This window comes from Atractosteus spatula, chromosome 9 (assembly GCF_055471065.1).
Source record: "Atractosteus spatula isolate fAtrSpa1 chromosome 9, fAtrSpa1.hap1, whole genome shotgun sequence".
Lineage (NCBI taxonomy): Eukaryota > Metazoa > Chordata > Actinopteri > Semionotiformes > Lepisosteidae > Atractosteus > Atractosteus spatula.
In genome coordinates, this window is record NC_142714.1 from 2,554,240 (window position 1) to 2,571,525 (window position 17,286).

The 17,286-nt window shown below is 38.3% G+C and overlaps 1 protein-coding gene across 1 annotated transcript in view; it reads left to right on the forward strand.

The window, feature by feature from the left end:
• Positions 1-17,286, forward strand: part of LOC148827937 (neurexin-3) — a 379,354-nt gene that overhangs the window by 66,592 nt on the left and 295,476 nt on the right. The window contains exon 4 of the mRNA XM_088924829.1: positions 15,655-15,956. Within this exon, the coding sequence (XP_088780955.1) occupies positions 15,655-15,956 (302 nt within the window). The remainder of the gene's footprint in view (positions 1-15,654; positions 15,957-17,286) is intronic.

Here is a 17,286-nt window from a genome sequence, read left to right on the forward strand (position 1 = left end):
AAATAGTGCAGTGCAGGCAAGCGAGTCTGAGGTGTCAACGTGTGGACATGCAAAGACATAAACTCGGTTGAATGAGTCAGTCAATTTGTTCTTGTATTAATTTTTTTTCTATTAATTTAGTGTTTTGTCTTAAAAAAACAGCATGCTTCTCACTGCCGCGTTAAATATTCAAGATGTAAATGAGTGCAAAATAAATATTGAATATATTTGACTTGAAATGCCTGCCTTATCAAGTTCAAGTGGAAAATGATGTGCCAGGCCCCACTGCCCTTAGCCATCATGTCTCCTTGGCAACCAGAGGCAGCTGAAAAATGGCAGCTAGACATAGATGCCCCTCATTAAATATCAACATAGCCACTGACAGCAGAGATAATGGCCAATAACACAGTATTATGTTCTGAGTAAATGAAATGCTCTTGGGAATGGCTGTCACGCTTCAGGGATTTATTTGTTACTGGGGGAGCAGAGACATATTTACTGCGCTCCTTTTGAATAAACTGTTCGTGTTACAGAAACCTTGTCGAGGTGTTTATAGAAGGCAGATGGTTTTTCGGCAACATTTCTGTATATCTGTATTCTGTAAACATAGTTATAGTTATTTTGGGAAATTCTGTTAATTTGTATTAATTTTTTATAATATTAAAAAATATATATTTTTATAATGACGTCCTAGTGAACGCAAGAAAGGGAAATAAATGAATTTACAGTACATGTTCAAATTAGTCATTGACTGTGTCAGGATGAAGTCCTTAATGAAAATCGTGACTGTATACGGAGTTATTTTCTGCATATCATACTAGATAAAGTAGATAACTGTAAAGTACTTGCTCTTGCTTGTATAGTACTAAATGTATTGTGCATTTTTTAATAGGACATTGCGTAGCTCAGTGTATTTTCATATTGGTTAACTGAGTTTGCCTGGTTAAAACAAAGCAGTTAATTGTTTTTCTTGGTTATATGACAGCTTGTCACTCTCAATCCTGTATCCACTATGTAACCAATGAGACTAACAGAAGAAAGTACCAAATCAATTTTAATATAAGACAATTCTAATAGTTTTACTGCTTTTTTAACAGTAATAGATAGTGATATGTACAGTACTGTACAGTATATTATCTATGTTTATATGATTCAATCTATAACCTTACTGGATATAATAATGTCTAGGTGGGATTATCATTGTGTCTCTTGTGCTAAACATGCTAAAAGCTGTGCTGTGTTTTCAGCAGTTTTTATAGTAAACCTCACCCTCCATGGTTTTCTGTGTTTTATTTCTTGACTGAAAAAGACCCGCTAAATCACACGTTTCTACTGTATATTTTGAGATTGTAAACTGTGTTGGGTGTTAATTTCAACACATCGATATTCAGCATATGATGTACAGGTACCATTTCCTAAGCATTATTCCTTTCTTCTCTGTACAGCAGTGTACTAAGCAGAGGTAGATATGGAGGAATTACGCTTCTGGTGAATGGTGTGAAGGGTTGTTACTAGCATACCAAATCGTAACCCAGAAAGCTCATTTTAATGTGCACATCAATTCAGCAGCTCCTCGGTTCCTTCTTTTTGAGATGCAAGCTGTGTGTGTGAGATAAATACTTCACTTATCAGAGTAATCACTGCATACGTGCTTTGATTAATTAAGCCTAGTTCATAAAGGAACTGCATATCTCTAGTTTTCATGTCCGATGGAGGCTCTTGCCAAGCTGAGTTGTTGAATCTGTCAGTCTGGGAACCTTCAAGAAGCAGCTGATTTTAGGATCAATTAGGTAACAAACAACCCTTCACATATTCTTGAGTTTTAATATCCAGAATCTCCCCATCGTACAAAACACCCCAGGACACTGCTACTTTTCAAATTCAGTTATCTTATGGCTTTCTCTGCTTCTGCGCTATACGGCAGACGTTTATTCAAAAACACAACCATGTGAGATATGTCCCTACTTTCTCTGATATGTGAACTCCTGCTATCTCTAAATCCAAGGTCTGAGCAAGCCTGTATTTTGAGAAAAAGGGAATATTTGAGGTATTTTCTGATATAAGTATTTTATTTCTCCTTGGATCCTTAAAAGGATTACCTACCTCTTGATATCCTGTATCTGTGCTTTTGATTAATGTATATAATTAGAACAACCTGCAACAAATACAAAACAAAATTTAACAGCTGTTAAGAAACAAAAGTGCTGACACCCTTCTAATGAACCTGTTTGGCTTTTCTGAACTTCTGTAATTTATTGAGCTTGCAATATTTGGTTTAGGTCTATTCCGTTTGTTGCTTTTCATTGTAATAAAATGTTTAGTGTATATAGTGCCTTCAAAAGCACAACATTCTTTATAATACATAAAAAATGCATTTCAGAAAACAAAATAGATATGATTAAATGATGACACAAAACCTTTCTTAAAGTAACATCTTTGGCAAAATCACCTACTGTGGCCAAGTGCCTCATTTCTTTGGGATGGTGTTTCGGGGTGAAAAGGGCTGCAGCCCCCAGTATCGGCTGAGGAGAAGTCATGAAAAGGTAAACTGGTAAATTCTCAGCCAGATACTGGGGAACCGTGCAAAGTGGAGCCTTGAATGTAAGTAAAAAAGATTTAAAAGCACTTCCAAGCCTGGCAGGAAGCCATTGAAATGACTCCAAGACAGGAGTGATTGTCACGCCCAGTACACCTAGAGGGCACTCTACTGTCCTGTTCCTAGTATCCTGTGATTATTCATGTCTTTCTGGTGTGTCTTGTTGTGTAGCCTATTTGCTTTCTGTGTCTGCTCTGCTCCTTGCTCAGTATTGACGTTTGGATGTCCTGAGACCCGCCAAGCACCAGGTCGCTCCTCCTGTCTGCTGCCGGAGGGCATAGGTTTCTATACGACTCCTGAACTGCTGAGCCCGGGCTAACCCCCGTCCCGCCGATATGCATAGGGTCTTTATCACTGTCCTGCCATTCCACGGTTCGTCCTTTCCGACATCCGTGACAGGGATGTGGATTCTAGTAGCTGAATTCTGAAAATATTATATTCTGTGAAGTGGAGACTCCTGCAAGTCACAATAATAATAATAATCATCATCCCCTGAAGAACCCAGACTCACATGGCATAGGACTCAGCCTGGCACTATTTCTCATTAAAAAAACCCACGCGTGTTTACAGTATGCTGTACACTCCTGTATCAAAGCTCGCCCTCAGTTCTTTCGTTTGGACAGGAGCTGAAGCACAGTACCATCCACCGACAAAGCATCAATGAACACTTTTGTTCAAGGTTCTCCAGGCCAATTAACCTTGTCAAATTTCAAATGATTAAAATACTTTTGACAATGTAGGAATGTTTTTTAGGGTTTCATCATTTAAGCTTTGTTATACATCTACATTTAAATTCAGCTTAATAGACATACCTCTATGAGAGAGCTGAATGGCCTTTTTACCTCAAGGGTTTGACTGGGAAACACTGATAGGCATTTGCTTTTTGAAATGGCACCTTTGCATCAGTGAGAAACAATCAGCGCCGACAATCCCTCGATTGCGATTGTTCCATATTTTCCACGGCGAGTTGATCTTTCACGTCAGGCCACCCTGAATCACAGATTATGGCATTTGCATGGAAATAACACAAGACAATGCTTTGTCATTGCAGCTCACCATCATGAGCTGTCTTTGCTGATGCTCATTGTTTTCAAAGCTACATGAAAGGTCGGTCTTCTGAAGAGGAACTGTCCAGTGCTGATAAGACTTTGGGCTGATTGACGTGGAATTATTAAGCAGTTTTGTCTTTCTGGGTGTGTTCGCAAAAGAATATGACAGCACATTACTTTGGCTATACAGTATAAAGGGACTCTTCCTATTGTTGGTCTGGTCTAGCCCTGTACACAGACACTTTACTTACACATCCACGGGACTTATGGACTTTGAGATGTTTCTGCATATTGACTAGTAAATAAATCTCACATGGATTAATTGCTCACCATCCAGTGTAGCATCCTATTGCAAAGGCAGTGCTTATCCTCATTAATTCTTATTTGTCTTCTGACACAGTAAGGAATGGGATTTAAACTGAGTTTTAGTTATTTGCTTCACAATTTCAAAAGGCTATTAATTACAGCCACAGTTTTATCATTGTGTGGTAGTCTTATTTTATTTATTTTTCCTTTAGAACACTGACATTGTTCACGATTGTCACTGTCCCCCGGGCAGTGAGGTTGTGTATGCTAATTTTGGTTGCTTCCTTCACAGGTAACACAATAGTCAAATATTTGTTACACTGGACACATCCATCCTGTTTGCACTGCTGGGTTTCACCCAGGGCAAAATGCATTTGTATCACTCCATGCATTGAAATTTCTTTCTGCAGACATTAATTAAGGTTGGCAGAAAAATGGTTTTATAAATAGAAAAACAAGGTCTGTTGAACTGTAGTATTGTAAAGTACAGTATATACTGCTGATTTTTGTCAAAAATGAAAATGTGTTCTTACCAATTTACAGAAAAACAAGAATTGTTCTGTAAAACACATTGTAATATTGTAGAATGTACTGTAAATTGTACATTTTTCAGCATTCTGCTTTTGTTGTTTATTTGGACTAGTTTTATTATCATCCATACCTGTGTTTGAAAATTGGAGGGAATTAGTGAACTACTGCTAACATCAAAGGTAAATAAGCTGAGGATTGAGCAGGCTACAGTATGCTCTTTTCAACTGTGCATAGAAAATGTAAACAGCAACCAACACTTTAAAATAAAAGCTTTGAAATAAAACTACTATGTATATTATATCTTGTATAATACTGCTACTCTTATTAATATGAGCTAGTATTATAAAGTAGTATGTCCTGCATTTAGTTAATGTGTGGAAATTTAGACTTTTGTTTATAATTTCATTAATCAAAGCAATAGTTCCTTTTATTGCCAGTGCTGTGTAGTGGCTCTGGTTATTAGACTCAATTATTACCCACGAAATCCAACAGTCCAAATGAATAAGCTAAGTGTGTTGCAGCAAAGAAGATGCTTGCATACAGCAACCCATATACCTCAGAACCTTCTCACCTGATTTGAGTGCAATTGTAGTTTTTTTAAAATTGGTAGCAATGACTGAAAAATAGACTTGATTTTACCGCTACTTAAATATTTTTGTATCAAGTTTCATGTGTCTCTTGTGTTTCGCAAGAGAAGGGCTTACATTTCATACCTCCTGGCTTTTTTTTCCTCTTAGTGCTGCTATTGATATTAAGATGGTGTATCCTGCCATGTCAATAAAAGATCCTGGAGACCTTTGGCATCTTTGAGCCCAGGAAGTTATTTGGCTCATGCTAGCTTGCTACAGAGATGGCAGAATGTTTCTTTCTTTCATTCATGTTTTTAAGCTGACCTCACTCTGTTGAAGATAATTGATTGCCAGTGTGTTAGCAGGGGCACTGTCAAATACAATTTTCATTACCCATTTGGCTAAGCCCCTCTTTATCTAAGAGGTGCCTTTTAATATTTCAATTACACAGTATTTAAAAAAAGTTCCAAAACTATTTTGTAGGTATGATTATGAACAATATACTTTTTTAATTATTCAAACACTACGGTGTAGTTGATTTCTAAGGTAAGTGATTATTGAATGGTATGGGGAATTCTTAAGGCTGGCCTGGTGGTTGGCACCACGGCCTCACAGTTCTTGGGTGCTGGCTTTGATTCAGGGCTGGAGTGCCTTCTGTGTGGAGTTTGCATGTTAGCAGGTGGTCGTATGGGTTTTCCCTGGGATTTATAGACTTCTCCTTCTCTGCCTTGTCCTCCTGGAATGGGGTATGGGTTATCACAATGCTGATTGGGTCAAGTGATTTTCTGATAATGGATGAAGATCACAGTATTGTCACAGTATATCTATAATTTTTATATTTTATTTTATGCAACAGAGAACAAATTCTTATTTACAGTATAGTGACAAATTGGACAGGATCCATTAACATTCACACAGTACAGCTGAGGATGTAGCTGAGTGATCCTGAGGAAAACAACTTGCTCTCAAACCTGACCTCCTTGCTCCAAGTCCACTTTAAACACTGCTGACGTATCAGTTTTTTAATTTAACCATCTCCAAATAAATTAATCTCACTTTTTAGAAAGTCTTTAATTATATTTGAACAGCATCTCCTGATTATCATTAGCCCTAAAAGCTTTCTTTGGACTTGTCTGAGGGAATAGATGGATAACAGGGCTTATCCTCTCTGCTTTCACTTTACAGAATGAAGCCTCTTGGCTTACATTTCTAATATCAGTCAGCTCTGGACCATTTTCCTATATGCAATGATCTGAATATTCACAAATGGTATACATTATGCCTTACTGAATCTTATCGTGGTCAAGGAAGGAGTTAAATTTGCACTTTATACAGTAATATACTGGAAAGAAAAAAAACATCACGGCCCAGTGAAGGAGACTGGAGGAAAATACTATATAAGCACACATCTTTTCTAAGCTTGCTTAGGTGAGACGTAAAAAATGACGTGTCAAATTGTGATCTTTTCCTTGTGATACATGTTAAAAAATGCTATGAAATATTTGTGGCTAGTATTTAAGAAGCATAAGGAGTAAGGACTCTCAAGGTCAAGGACAGAGAGTGTTCTGAAGCAAAGCAGGTGGTTTGTAGTTTATGCATTAATAGAAGGAGTTTGGGGGCATGATGTGTGGAAAAATGATCACCTGCATTTTACAGCTCCCAGAGGGAGCCCCAGGTTAATTTTCCATGAGCTGTCCACTGGGTATAGCAGACTACAGGAAAGAAAGAAAGCTAATAGTAGTTGCTAAAGCTGCAAAAGGGAGGAGCGAATCACCAGAGCAGAACCAGAAATGCGGCAGACCTCTCTTCAACAAGAGCTACACGAAAACAAGCCAGTGAAGCTGATGTGGTCCAGGAGGTGCAGCTTGACTTTGCTGCGGAGAGAGACTGTTTGCTTCTCCTCCGGTTTAAAATGTTAAATAAATTGCAGTGCCCGGGTTTGGCAGACTTTGCATTTTAAAGAGTGTGCTTCAGAAATGCAAAGTGATTTATTTCTGATTGTCTGGCCCCTTCACTGTCTGAGACAGACAGCAAATTGAAAAATAATCTCTGAAAATAGGCAGGAGACTTAGTTTAATGGCAGATGTAATGTCAATTGGGTATTAATCACAACAGTTGTTGCAGATTTAAACATGAAATTTTTGTGGAAGCAGAGAAAATGAGTTTGAGATGCCAGAGTGTGACCTACGGAGGTAGGAAATGTTAAATGTGTGTGCTTTGCATATGTAGATATTGACCTAGCAACTGAGCCACCTTATTTTAAAATTAAACTGGACTGTAACATTATTTGAAATATATAATTTCATTGCCTGTCCTAAATATAAGCTGAATAAGTCTGTGTTGTAGTGTCAGTTTCAGTCTGGAGAAAATATCATCATTTTTGGCACATGCTAATTCTTAAACCTTTTGTGCAAATGTTTACATTTATATTTTTTAATTGTATTTTTAAGAAAGGCAATATAAAAAAAAACCTGTGTTCATGGCTAGTTTTGAGGAGAAGCATGTACTGTACTTCTCTGTCCAGAGAGGTTCCAGAGAGATTCAGCAGATGGAAGATAACTGCTTATGTAAGGAAACAGTCTCTATTCAGGGTCTTTAAAGACCCTGAAAGAACTCTTATAATGCAGTAATAATACTGGTGTTTATATTATTATTATTTTTTAATATGTATTGCAATAAAGATGAATGGATAATATAAAGTTATAGATTGCATTTGATTTACAGAAGCACAATTTTGTAGTGAGTGTAAATTATAATTATATATAATAATGTGATGTGATATATATAATCTGATTTAATCCAATGGTAAATTATTTGAAATGTATTATGTTGATCAAGAAATAGCCTTGCAGCCCAGAGCTTGATTTTTTTTATTCTATTTTTTAGGGTGGACCAGAGAATAAATATATTTAACAAAATTAGAAAAATCTGCAACAATGAAGACATGAGACTTATTAATAGGGGCTTACTGAAGAAAAAAACAAGTCTGAGATTTCATAATCTATTTTATATATACTGTAGCTACTGTATTTAACCTAAACTGATACTGTACAAAAGTGTAGCATACTGTGTGTGAACATACAGTACTGTATATACTCTAATTCAGACACTTTGTCTCAGATCTAATTTTTTTCTGTGGGTCATCTAGTGTAACATGCCCATTAAAGCGATATTTATGCTGAGCATCATCTTCTTTTAACAGATCATTTGCCTAAATAATTGTGCTAGAAGCAAGTCCAGCAGACACATCAGGGACATTTTGACAAAATGAGCTTTATTTTCAGAGTTGGCATTATTGATCTCTCGTCTCTCAGCATTGGAATGGAAAGAGCATGACAAATGCAGAACAACTTCTGCGGAAGGAAGGTGCAGATCTTGAAGGTGGATGAAGTTGAGCATGTTATTGGTAATAGGTGCTTGAAAAGTCTCTTCCAACTGCACAGACAGGGACCAGGTGGTGTTTGTCTGCTCATCCAAGGACAATATCAGGTCTAGTTTAAGGGGATTGAACTGAATGATCTTCACACTTATTAAAGTTTATGGAAAAAACAAAGTTTATGGAAACATGGAAACATGAATGTATTCAAATCTTCAATATTTTTTAGATATAACCTCAGCTGAAAACTCAGTTCAAAGATTTTCTAATATTTCATATGTAAGGGATAGGAGAAAGTAATGTTAACAGCATAAGCTTAATAACCTGATTTTCCGAGTCACAGCTCAGAAGCCAAACAGGCATGTTCCCGGACCAGTGTTGAGAGGAACAGGCATTAGAATTACTTACTGTGCATTACTATTGCTTAATTCTTACTGGATGTCAGAATTACAGGTTTAGGTCAGTACTGGGATGGGAGACAACAAAGAAACTGTCACGAATGTTGGAAGAACAAGCCGTGGAATGACCAGGAGAGCAGTAGAGACCCTATGTGTAGCAGTAAAAGGGGCAACACAGATCTTAGTCCAGGCTCAGGGGCTCAGACGATTTCGGGGAAGAAACCTATGTCCTCAAGCCACGGTAAAGGCGACCTGGAACTAGGCGGGTCTCAAGACATCCGTACCCTCAATGCCAGGAGCAGAGCAGACACAGGAAGTAAATAGGCTACACAACAGGAGACACTGGAAAGTCATGAATAATCACAGGGAACTAGGATCAGGACAGAAGTAGAGTGCCCTCTAGGTGTACAGGGCGTGACAGTACCCCACCCCCCACCTTCAAGGGTGGCTCCTGACCCCAAAAAAAGCTGAACAGTACTGGGGGGAGGAAAAACCTCATTTAACTGAAAGGAAACCTCCGGGAGTCCACGGCTGAGAGCTACCCCCTCCTCCAGGGTATAAACCTTTATTGAGTAGAGGAAGGGGGGACCGGGCTGGGCTCTGGAGGAGCGAGACAGAAACCTGTAAAAAATTACACACAACAAAAAAAACCATGAAGGAACAGGGGAACAAACAACACATAAAGAAAAATAACTCACAACAGAGACAGGAAATAAAAACAACAAAAAAAAAAAAACCCCGGGGAAAAAATACAAAAACACCGCTTGCAGGGATAAAAATAAGCTCAACATTTTGTCACGGATGCCGGGAGTGACATCCCATAGAAAGCCAGGTATTCGTAGGCGGATGTTGGGAGAGGCATCCCGCGACTAGAATGGAGAACTGAAAAAAAAGCCCAAAGCAATGCAGGTAAACAAAAAAATAAGGTCAAAGTATGGCTCAGCATTCTGACACGGATGTTGGAAGGGCAAGCCGTGGAATAACCAGGAGAGCAGTAGAGACCCTATGTGTAGCAGTGAAAGGGGCAGCATGGAGGTTAGCTCAGGCTCAGGGGTCAGACGATGTCGGTATAGAAACCTATGCCCTCAGGCCACGGACATGGGGCGACCTGGTGCTAGGCGGGTCTCAGGACATCCGTATCCTCAATGCTGAGCGAGGAGCAGAGCAGACATAGGAAGTAAATAGGCTAAACAACAGGATACACCGGAAAGTCATGAATAATCACAGGGAACTAAGAACAGGACAGAAGTAGAGCACCCTCTAGGTGTACAGGGCGTGACAGAAACTCCTGCTTGCTGCTGTTAGTACTATTAACACACCAATGGGAGTCGCTCATTCGTCAGAACCAGTATTTCCAAACCAAGTCACCAGTATGATGATCTGGTACATTGTGTTTAGGAGGTTCCTTCCTTCAGATTAGACTTTAAACTGAGGGCTGGACCACTTTCCTTAGATATTAGTACAAGTGTTAACACTTGTACAGTCTCACCTACCAAAATCCTTTCTTAATTCCATTAGTTTAATTTCTCATTTCACCTGATCTACTATACAGTGGGGCTGCTGGCGCAGAATGACTGCAGCATGTCGGCCAGCTTTGCTGTCCGAAGTAGCGGATGAAGTGGGTTCCCTCCTATACAGTATGCAAAGAAACGTTTCAAATAAAAAATGGTGTAGGAATGTAAGGAGTTATTATTGTATTTTATAAATGTAATACTTGTAGAGATAGCAAACAACCATCAGCTCAGTGTTCCTGTCCCTAAGTGTAAGGGGGAAATTTATCTAAACAAGATTGACAAAACTGATTTTTCATGTTGTCCTCTGAGTTGTTCATTTTATTGTGTTTTAGAGGCTGAAATGCAGCTACAGTAAGGGGTTTGGAACTGGGATATTTGGCATGTCTGCAAAACCTTAATTCAAATTGTGTTTTTAGCAAACAAAAGTCACACAGATGCATGTAAAACACAATGTCAAAGCCTAAGATTAATCTTCCTGAGGGTAGTCCAGCGTGTTTGAAAGCAGGTAATTTATGAATACGCTATACTCCAGAGAACGTTACATTTTTAGTACGGAGTCTTGAATGTTCTTGTATCGTCTTCTTAAACTGAATTTAATTTATAGATGCCATAACTTTTTCTCATCCAGTTCTGCAGCGGCCGACACTTTTATGAATGAATTGTGCCGTAAGTTATCACCTCTCATTTATCATAGAGTAAATGATAAAAAAGAGCGTTAGGAAACAGTTAAATTCATTGCTCGATAACAATCACTCTACTGTGCTCATTTTAGTCATAAAGATTTCATTATGAAGTTTCCATATTTTAGAGCAATTGCCATCTCCTTCTTGCTGCTCCAGTTCTCTTTGGCTTGCTGGTGAAAGTGAGTGAATACTGATCATGGTTGTTTTGTATTGAGTGAAGGCCCGCATCTGTGAATGTGCACAGATGTGTTGTTCTCCTGGTGGTGGGGTGGCAGGATTGTGGAGCACAGCCTTGGACTTGAGTGTACATGGACTTTGCGCTCTGACAGTTCAAGGTATACTGCAGTTGCAAGCTTTGGGTTCCTCAAAGCGCTTTTAGAAATAAACATAAAAAATAACTTGAATTTGCAGATTGCTCCAACTCCATTCTGTATTTCTTAACCATAAATGCTGAAATTGAATTATAGCAGTGTGGCTCTGAAACCAGTTCTTAAACCAGCAGCACAAACCATACCAACCCCATGTTTAAACTTTAAATGTGAATTAACATTAGCAGGTGCATACAAATGGACAGAGCTCATGACCAAATGAGAGCTGTCCTAATTGCAAAAAGCAAACAGAATTTTTTAACCATTTATATACTGCATCCGTAAATGAAATGTGTATAACATTTATGCTTCAATTAATTGTATCTATGAATGCTCATCTGAGGACAAATTGAGGTACATTAGCATAGATATAGTCTTTATTTTAATAACGTTGGTTTAAAAAAATTCTGTAGATTCTCTCCACACAGAGCACCAGCAAAAGGGATTGTTGTTTTGTTGGTTCATTATGTCAAAGTCTTCAGCATCCATCGGTTCTTGTAAAAGATATATTAAGCATTCTTATTCTTATTCTTAACGGTATCTTTATAGTATCCATCATTAAGTCACGAACACAGACGTTCAATTTTTGTGTTCAAACCTCATTAAGAATTAAGCAGGACAGAATTAATGGATGAGGTAACATCTGGTGGTAAAGCATCTGAGTCTCTTTAGTAAAAACAACATTCTGTTAAATTAATATTTGATAACAGCATGACTAGGTGGCCTGATTAAAGTCCAAGAGATCCTGGTTTCAAATTCCAGCAAGGATGCAAGTCAGTGGCAAATGACTGAATGTGCAGAAACTATTTAAAGACATTTGGTATACCTATAGCTTCCCCCAACAATAATGCTTTTAATAGTATCTTATTAGCTTATAAAAAACATCCCTGTACATGACTGGGTATTTTTTTAAAGGAATTTTTTATATACATTAGTTCACCTTTTTAATATACTGTAAATGCAGCATTGAGTTAGCAATAACAAAATGTTGTAAAAAGTCCCCTCTTTAGGAATGTCTTAGCTGTGTTTATACGCAATTCTTTCCTGCTGGTCAGGATTCACTGCTCTTGAAACTACAGAAAAATCTTTAATCACCATCTCCAGTCTTTTTTTTTTAATAACAAGGTGTTGAGAATATCATACACTGTTCAGCTGTGATCACTTTGTGTGACTTGTTCTTATTATGTTGTAGAGGGTGTGTGCACAGGCCTGGACCTTCGGGATACTGTTTGGGTCTTGGCTAGCTTGAATGTCCAAAATGGCACCAGAGGTGCTTCTTTGGGGAAATAAATGCGCTATGTCTTGTGTCAGGCATTCTGAGAGTCTTTCATAGAGCTGGGATCCTGTATCCTTACTGCATGTCTGCTCAAGTGCACTTGTACTGTTTAAAGTGTTTATTTTCCCTCTAACTCATTGTGTGTCTACAGCCAAGAGGGGCACTCTGCTCACCTTCGTCAGCCTTATAAACTGAGCAGGCAAAAACACAGACTCACTGAGAACCCACTGAGTCTGTGTTTCTGCTCATTATACTTTAACTGTATTACGGAATAAAGGGTGTTACACATATTAGAACATTGGTGACCCATGAACATCTATTGGTAGAAAAACTGTCATTTTATTAATTACTATTTTTCTGTCACAGAGAGCAAAGTTAAAAAAGACATGAGGTACTAAATCAATGGGCCCTTTAGTGCTGGAGTTACAAAAATGTATCACTCACCCTACTGAAATAAAGTAGATTGTCTGAATTTATGGGAAACATCTCTCTTGACGTGGATCGTCTCCAGTCTTAATCCCTGCTGGGCAAACACTAAGCTCTCCCTTGTTTTCGAGTAGCTGAGCCAAAAACTAATGAAGTTGGGCATCATTCTGACATTTTTGGATTTGCACACTGAGCAACCAACCTTAACATTTGAGTGAAAGGAAAGCTGATTATGCAGACCTGCAATTTCCAGCATGATTTAGCTTTAAAGCACGTGTCTGTTGGGTTTATAATTGTTCTTCTTCCTCTCTACTGATAGAGGAAACAAATAATTAAGCATTTGAAATGTGCTGTAGAAGTTTTTCTTTATTTTTTCCAAATGCTATAACAAGGTTTGTATTTTTTAGCTGGGTTAATTAACAATCAGTAATTCCCAAAACTGGGAAAAATGAATTGTGCAGGGTATTGAAGAGTGTAACCTGAACCCAGTTAAACTGTCAGTTCAATTAGTCATTTACAAATCAAACAAAGCACAACAAAAATAGATGAATGTAAAGGGGTAAAATAATTTACTAGTTAGTATTTATTTAAAAAACATGATTTGCAGAGAAATTAATGGTTTTTGAGATTGTGTACTGTATAAATCATTTGTAGACTTAAACTTTATGCACTGAAATACTGTATTCTTTAGTAGTTTTTGCTCTTGTACAGATCGTTTACGAACTTGTTTTGAATACTGTGTTTTTAATTTTGGACTCTATATATATTTTGTGTGTTTTTACATTTTATACGTATATAACATTGCAGTGAGTTCAAATAATTGTAACTGTGTTAATTATTTTTCAATACACTGTAGGGCATTTTCTAGAAATGTTAACAAGTAACTTATGCTATTTAAACATAAAATGCGTACAGTAAATCTAATGAAGAAAAAGACTGTTTTTAAATAAAAAGAAATCTTAAATGCAGTTTATCTAAATTTATAGATGTGTTATTATATAGTACAACTTGCTCAGAAATGTATACTGTATCCAACACAGGTTGAGTTCTTGGGTCTGGGTTGTTGGATCTTCTAAGGAGCAATTAAAGCACTTTCATAAGGTTAATACTTGGTTTATTGGAATGCAAGGCACAGTCTGGTTTACAAATGTCCCCCCTAGCTACCCACTGTTCATAAATAAAAACCACTGACTTAAATTTTGCTCTAAGCAGATGTGGGAAATCTCTCACCATGTCAGCTTAGTGAAAACCTCAAGACACTACAACACAGAAAATTCATTGCAACATATTAAAACCCTGTTCCTCTATCACACACTAGCAAGTTCATACACTGATAGCCTGGACAAGCGCAGTGACCGCAGTTTACAGGAAGCAGCTTCACGAGTAACCAGTCCAGTACTAATAATTGGTGTGATCAATATTTTAGAGCCACTGCTAGCGACTGCAGAGACAGGTTATTTTTGATTGCTACTGTACCTCCTATGGTGATGTAGTGAGAGTTTATTTAATTACATTCTTCAACTGCTTTTGTTCACATTTAACATCAGAATATTAGCTGGCAGTTCCTGAACACAGTGCTTAGTTTTGAAGGTACTAGTATCTCTTGCTCTGTGCATTTCCCATGAATGTTCTAGTTGTTATCCCTTAAAATAAAATGCACTGACTTTTTTCCTTAAGATAGTGGGTGGGTTTCAAGCTGTGCCGATAATTTGCTACCCATGGGTAGTTCGGTGGCTTTAAAAAAATGAAAACACTTCATTCAGTGATAGACAGTTCATTTAGGGAAATACTTTGGGTTAAGTGAAAGAAATACTTAAGGTAAAATGGCATGATCCACACTAACAAAAATCTTTTAATCAACATGATTTGAAAATAAGGAATTTAAGCAGTGATGTTGTACCTGTACATCTGTTTTCAATGATCTTTAAACTGTTCACGATTAAAATACAACACATGTAAGCATTACATATATACAGTAGCATTAAAATCGAGGAAAGGCATCTGTGTTGTTGTTATGTGTGAGACATTCTACTGTATATTGTGTGCCTATCCTGATGAGCTTATTAAAGCTTTAGTGTTTAACTGAAATGAGTATTTTGCTTAAAGAGTTTCTGAGTGTAATAGATTCAGATGAGTGCAAACACTCCAGACGCATGGACATGTCTTACTTTAAAAAACACTGAAAAAGCATTTTCGAACGAGTGCAGTCTCCATGGAATTGAAGGCCCAGCATTGCAGTCCATGTTTTGAGGGGGACTTTTATTTCCATTGTTTGCTTTTTAGCATGCGTTAAACTGTGTGCGCGTACATTGTACATTATATACTGTATGTACTGTGCTCTTTAACTCACTGTACAGTGAATGAGGGTGGGTTCTTTTTCACTTTGATCTCGAAATTGCTGACGTCTTTGCGTCCTTAAACAGAAAATTGCAAAATTCAAATCTGTTGACCATGCTACTGTAGTACTGCCTGCGTCTGCCCCAGGTTTTCCCTCACATGTGCCGGTTTTCACGGCAGGGCTAGGAGGAACTCGAAGGGTGAAAAGCACGACGCTTAAAAACACGTCCTCTCTGTTCCCTGCAGCGAGAGAGGAGAACGTCGCCACTTTCCGGGGGTCGGAGTACTTCTGCTACGACCTGTCGCAGAACCCCATCCAGAGCAGCAGCGACGAGATCACCCTGTCGTTCAAGACCTGGCAGCGCAACGGGCTCATCCTGCACACGGGCAAGTCGGCGGACTACGTCAACCTGGCGCTGAAGGACGGAGCCGTGTCCCTCGTCATCAACCTGGGATCGGGGGCTTTCGAGGCCATAGTAGAGCCGGTTAACGGCAAATTCAACGACAACTCGTGGCATGACGTAAAGGTCACGCGGAACTTGCGACAGGTAATGATGGGGATCGATGAGGGGTGTGTCGCATGGGCGAGCAGGGGAGAGCAAGCAGCAGACGAAAGCCCTCACTCTGATATGCGTGTAGAAGTGATCTCTTATTTATTTTGGCATTCTTTTTTTTGTTTTTTTTTAAGTAGTTGCTTCTGTTATGTTTTCTTTTTTCTCATTCTCTTTATGAATGCCATTAAATAATATATTTTATTTTCCTGTCCATAGCCTTTCTGTGCTAATTCTTTTCACTTTCAGTTGACTTTTTGAAATTTTATTCAGATGGCTTTCAGTTTATTTTTCTTCTGCTGTGAATGTAAAAGATTATGTTCCGAATTCCAAGAGCACCAATTTCCTTTCTGATTTTATCCATTTTACGTCACTTTTTGCTTCTCTAAGCAGGCTCCTCTGTCAGACACCATCACTAGCTTGATGGCTGTAGAAGACTGAATTTTTCCTGTAGCTATTTCCACCACTCTTGGGTCTAGCGACTCTATCTGAAGCAAGGGAGTGCCAACCAAGTCAGGCCATATCTGTCAACCCAATAGAAGTATTTCTGTAACTGTAAAGCTGTTAGCAAACCATAGTTCAAGATGTACAGTACAAATAGTGCAGGTTCTTTCTTTTTCTTGGGGAGCTTTAACCTAGATGGGTCTAGCACTGCAGACGGAAGATGAGGAGGCAGTATCAGAACAGAGGGGACAATAGTTTCATCGCTGTGCTGCCCAGATGATGGTGCCATCCATCTCTGTATAGGAAACTGCCTTATAGATTATAGTTAGGAGTGCTGCGTCTTTTATTGTTGATTTACAGTATTTGTATTTTTTGGTTACATGGGGGGTTATGTGCTTTATCCGGTAGTTAGATTGTTTTATGATATTATACTGTTTGTAAATATTGATACATGTGCACCTGTATATCTACATTTATAAAAATATAAACTACATAAGGCAGATGCAGGAAAAAGACAAGTACAAAACTGCTCAAGAACTTGAATTTCATAGGAGTTTACAGGTTTGGCTGTGCCAGATTTGAGAGGTGCTCAACAGATTACACACAAAATCATTGATTTACAGATGGTCACATTCAGCTCCAGTGAACAGAGTGGGGAACTGCAGAGAGGATGTGGAATTCGTAGTATAGTTTACAAGTGCAAGGGCTTTTAATAGCTGACTGGTGGGGAGGCCGTTAGCTTCAGTGACAAGTAAAACCGCTTTTGGGATCACACTACGGTTTGAGTTTTGGAAGAGGTTGACAAGTAAGTACTGATTTCATATTACTACTAAGACAAGACTTGTGCCCTCGGTAGGGTTGTCCTGCCAAGAAATATTGTGGT